We start from the raw sequence: 5,182 nt of genomic DNA on the forward strand, positions 1-5,182 counted from the left end.
TACATGACATCACTTCTGCAGTCGGCGGACAAAATTCTTGTGCTGTCCTTGTGCTGTCTTTGCACTTTTCAGCAGACACCGACATCCCGGGGAGAAAAGAGGAACATTTGTAAGCCGACCATCGGTACGTGTGTACGGGGCTTTAGTGAGCATTGTCTCCGAGACAGAAAATGATGACAATTCTTACAGTTTTGAGTTGTCACCAGAACAAGAATGTGTCAGTGGGGACAATTGTCTTAAACTGGCCATATACTCTGCACATTTCTGCTGATTCCAGATGAACTGGTCAGCCGACAGCAGGACTGGCTGTAAAAATACAATAGCCACAGTGGGAGATTTTTTTTATCCACGCTGTATATAAGTGTATGGCAAGCTTAAGACCCGGTTCACACTCATGCGAGTGCCGGGTTCGCATGTAATGTCGGAGCGCACTGCTCCGACATTACATGCGATCAGCTGTGCGGTGCGAGTTTAGCCATACAGTTTGTATGGCTAAATTCGCATCGCACCCGGTGCAAACACGCACAGGAGGCATTTTTGCAGCCGCATCAGGATCGGATCGCACAGCGGTTCACACTTGTGCGATCCCATCCTGTGCGAACTGCACGATCGCACTGCGATATGCGATCAAACTGGGGGTGTCGTTAAGATTACATTGACACCCCCAGCGTATCGCATATGGCAGTGTGAACTGCCGGGGGTGCGTGTGCGATGCGGGAAAAGGCTGCGAATTCGCAGCCTTCCCGCATCGCAATAGTGTGACCCGAGCCTAAGACTTGAATTCCCTTGACTTTTTAGAGAGTTCTTACTGTCTGCTGTGTCCCCAGGGCAGGAAGTGAAAGAAAATCTCTTTAGCAGGACACAGGCATCCAAAACTAAACTCATAGGGGTTTAACCTTTTTCTTCTGTATACAAAGCTGAAATGTTTGGGCTATACAAAAGTATATTTTTCTGGTTTTAGGCTGGGTTCACACATTTGATTCACACCGCATTGCTGTGCACATCTAATTCAATGTCTGTGCGATGCAAATTTAGCCATACAGTTTGTATGGCTAAAATTGCTTCGCATTCAGACCAAAAATGGTGCAAGACCCTTTTTTGGGTCTGCACTGGAATCGGAGTTCAGACCCATGCGATCCAATTCCCATTTGATTTCACAGTTTTCACCGCATTGCTGTGCACATCGAATGCAATGTCTGTGCAATGCAAATTTAGCCATACAGTTTGTATGGCTGAAATCGCATTGCATTCAGACCAAAAATGGTGCAGGACCCTTTTTTGGGTCTGCACTGGAATCGGAGTTCAGACCCATGCGATCCAATTCCCATTTGATTTCACAGTTCGCACCGCATTGCGGTGCACATTGAATGCAACGTCTGTGCGATGCAAATTTGGCCATATAGTTTGTATGACTGAAATCGCTTCGCATTCAGACCAAAAATAGTGCAGGTCCCTTTTTTGGGTCTGCACTGGAATCGGAGTTCAGACCCATGCGATTCAATTCCCATTTGATTTCACAGTTTGCACATCATTGTTGTGCACATCAAATGCAATTTCTGTGCGATGCAAATTTAGCCATACAGTTTGTATGACTGAAATCGCATTGCATTCAGACCAAAAACGGTGCAGGACCCTTTTTGGGTCTGCACTGGAATCGGAGTTCAGACCCATGTGATCCAATTCCCATACGATTTCACAGTTCGCACTGCGTTCTGCAAACCGATTTGGGGGTGTCATTAACTTTACATTGACACCCGCAACGGTTCGCAGAGAGAGTCTGATGCGATTTTGAAACCCGCACAGGAATCGCTGTGTTTCCTACATCGCATCAGTGTGAACCCAACCTCAGACACAAGAGCTAGAATCTGTTTTGTTGCTTTGTATCTGAAACATTTTATCAGTTATATAAATTATCTAGTAAAAGTATTGAAGGAAAAACTAATACAGGCATACCCCATACACAATGGGACCAGAGCATGTATGTAAAATGAAAATGTACTTAAAGTGAAGCAATACATTTTTTCATTTCTCAATGCATGTAAATACACTAGCTCCATAGGAAATATTGGTCTGCTTGACATGGCACTGCTGACAAGGACACCAAGCTTGGGGAGCATGTTAAGGGGATCGAGGACTATGATATGGTAGATTACCTTGGCAAGCTGGCTGGCCACAAAAAGGATATGTTGTAGTCCTGGGTCCCCTCTCGGTGCTCCCTACTTTTGGTATTCCTGTCACTTATGGTTTGGGAGCAGTGCCATGTCAAACTGACCAAGATTTCCCATAGACACCAACGTTAAAAACCGGGAGTAGTGCCATGCCAAGCTGACCAGGCTGTGTCTGTACTCGCGAGTGTATGTAAAGTGAGTGTACTTAAAACGGGGTATGCCTGTATATAAACTAGTTTAAACTAACAAAAACTGTAACGATAAACATAAACCACTAACCTCCAGATAAACTTTCATATATTTTATCGATAAACCACACATGCTCAGCTGGAAGATATGTTTTGTGAAATTTATTTGTGAAGAGGACTATGACACTGAATTTCCCGAAGCTCAGTGAGCTCCATAAGAAGAGACAAGCCATACTCAAGCGCAATGTATGGTAACAAATTTAGAGGACTAATGTCTTAACTAATGGCGTGTGGTCCATAAAGGTGCTCTAGACAAGATATAAAACATTTAATGGAACTTTCAAAAGTTATAGAAAGTTTTAACGCTTGCCAGCAGTTCCTATATGCCCCTGTATACGTCACATGGTCATTTTTGAACTACGCATGAGCAGTTTACGGAATGCTTTCCGGAAATCCCGGTTAAAGACAGTGTATATGACAGGATTTAGGCTGCTGTTACAATATCCAAACCAGAAGAAAAAGTTAAAAAGTGCGTCAGAAATGCCACATCTGCCCCGACATACAGACTCCAGGCTGTAGGTGAAAAAGAATGGGAACCAGCAGATTACAAACCCACCAATCACCACCGCTAATACAAACGTCAGCCTCTTCTCTCTTAGCTGTGTCAAGCGCGTCTGAGAGATAGAGACTGAACGCTCTCTTTTTTGCTGTCCCCGGTTTACAGTCCACGAAAGCCTTTTTGTTTTGGCATTACTAGTCTCATCTTCTATCTTATGGTGAGCTGAGTCTGAGAATTTGTGAATCGATGAAGAGCTCTCCTCTAAGTCCATTTCATCATTATCATGGTTGACGTCGGGGTTAGGGTGCCCCAGGCAGTCCTGGTGGTAGCATGCATTTGGTGGGACTTCAGCACAGTCGTGAAGCCCGTTCCTGAGATTGGACACCGTAGATGCTCGATGTTTTGCCACTCGGTATATACGACAGTACAGGAATATCATAATGATGCATGGAAGAAAGAAGGATACAGTACATGAAAACAAAACATACCAGGTGTCATCGTTCAGGTCACACTTGTTCTCTTTATGGGAGTTCGTTTTAACAAGTGGTGGGAAAGAAATGATGGCGGATACCACCCAGATGACCGCGATCATGCTCTTGATCCTTCTAGGCGTCCGCCGCAGGTTGTAACTGATTGCTTTGGTAACAGACCAATACCGATCAATACTGATGGCACACAAGTGAACTATCGACGAGGTGCAGAATAAAATGTCTAAAGCCAGGTACATGCTGCACCATATATTTCCAAAGTGCCAGTAGCCCATGACCTCCTTGGCTAGTGAAAATGGAATAATTAAAGTCCCCACAAGAATGTCTGCTGAAGCCAGGGACACTAGGAACAAGTTCTGTGGAGCCCTTAATGCCCGGCTGGTAAATATGGCTAAAACCACCAAGATGTTGCCCACCACGGTGGACACGATTATGGACCCTACAGCGATCATAATGAGGGCAAACTCCCATGCTGTGTAAGGCCAGACCTTCAGCTCTTGCTGGCTGCTGTTCCCAGAATCATTATAAATGACAATAGAAGCTAAAGTTGTAAACTCCATCTTGGTCACATGATAAAGTCAGGTGAACTTACCAGCTAACTTTATGCCATCCTTCTGTCCAGTTGGTCCATTGTAAGAGTGCTGTGGTGATCAATTAATGTAAAGCACCTTCAACAGTTTTAATATATCCCATTATAGGTTGTACTCACAGACCTCCAATATCCTTGTACATCCAACTACTGCAACACATTTCGCAAAATGATTTCTTGCATGTAGACAATCCAACTATTTTGCAGATCTCAGTCCTTTTTGTCATTTGACTTGCCAAGATGCTGTGTTGTGTTTGTCCTATTTGTCTGCAGAGTAGGTACATTTCCTTGCTTTAGGAGTTACAAGGGAAGCAACAGCATCCTCAAGTTTTTATATTGCCCAGATCTCTGTGTTTAAGTGCAGCCCCTTTCACTGGTAGTCTCCTTTCTCTTGCTGCACACATCTCAGGCAGTGTGTACTCTCATCTCTCCTCCACTTCTCACAGGTGACCATGGTATGACAGAACTGTGCTGTGTGTACAGAGCATTCCTCATAGCAGCAGCAGCAGCCTGCACCTCCCCACTCACATGGTGGGAGGGAATGCTACTACCCACTATAATGAACACTGAAGTGCAGTACAAAGTCAGCTCTCCAGTCTGTTGTGTCACTGAGGTCGATGCTGATAGCTTCAAGCACTATGAATAATGTTTTGTTTGTGGTCCCCATAAACCTCCCTGTCGCACACAGCTGTCTCGTTCACTTTTCCTCACATCTTTGTTAATATGTATAGACTTCCCATTCTCTACAGAGGTCCCTATAGAGAGGAATGACCTGTGGGGACAGCAGGCATGGCATTCCTTCAGAAAAAAAAAAAATGTATATTTTTGGACTATGGTTATGATGAGAATTTTTCCTGCTTCCTGCCGTCCAATGCACATGGGTGTCATATAGGGAATAAGATCATTTAAACATTTCGAGGACAGGCATTTCCCACGCATGACACGTACCCTGATCCGCCTCATACACATAGGATTGATGGCAGGAGACAGCTGGAGGGAAAAGTGCCTTTTTTTTAAATTGACGCTGCTGCATTCGTAGTTATTATTATTATTATATCGTTTTTATAAAGCGCCAACAGTTTACGCAGCGCTTTACAACTTGAGGGTAGACAGTACAAATACAATACACTTTAACCACTTGCCGACCGCCGCCCGACTATATACCAGTGTTAATTTTGGCAGCAAATTTC

The 5,182-nt window shown here is 44.2% G+C and overlaps 1 protein-coding gene across 1 annotated transcript; it reads right to left on the minus strand.

Annotated features, from left to right (window-relative positions):
• Window positions 1–2,754: 2,754 nt before the first annotated feature.
• Window positions 2,755–4,111, minus strand: LOC309552417 (alpha-2Db adrenergic receptor-like; the record flags this gene model as incomplete). The annotated part of the gene is made up of 1 exon (XM_082253369.1): window positions 2,755–4,111. The coding sequence occupies exon 1, from the start codon at window positions 3,961–3,963 to the stop codon at window positions 2,755–2,757; it is 1,209 nt and encodes a 402-aa protein (XP_082109495.1). The 5' UTR covers window positions 3,964–4,111.
• Window positions 4,112–5,182: the final 1,071 nt, after the last annotated feature.

Source organism: Pelophylax lessonae (assembly GCF_965119305.1).
Source record: "Pelophylax lessonae genome assembly, chromosome: 4".
Lineage (NCBI taxonomy): Eukaryota > Metazoa > Chordata > Amphibia > Anura > Ranidae > Pelophylax > Pelophylax lessonae.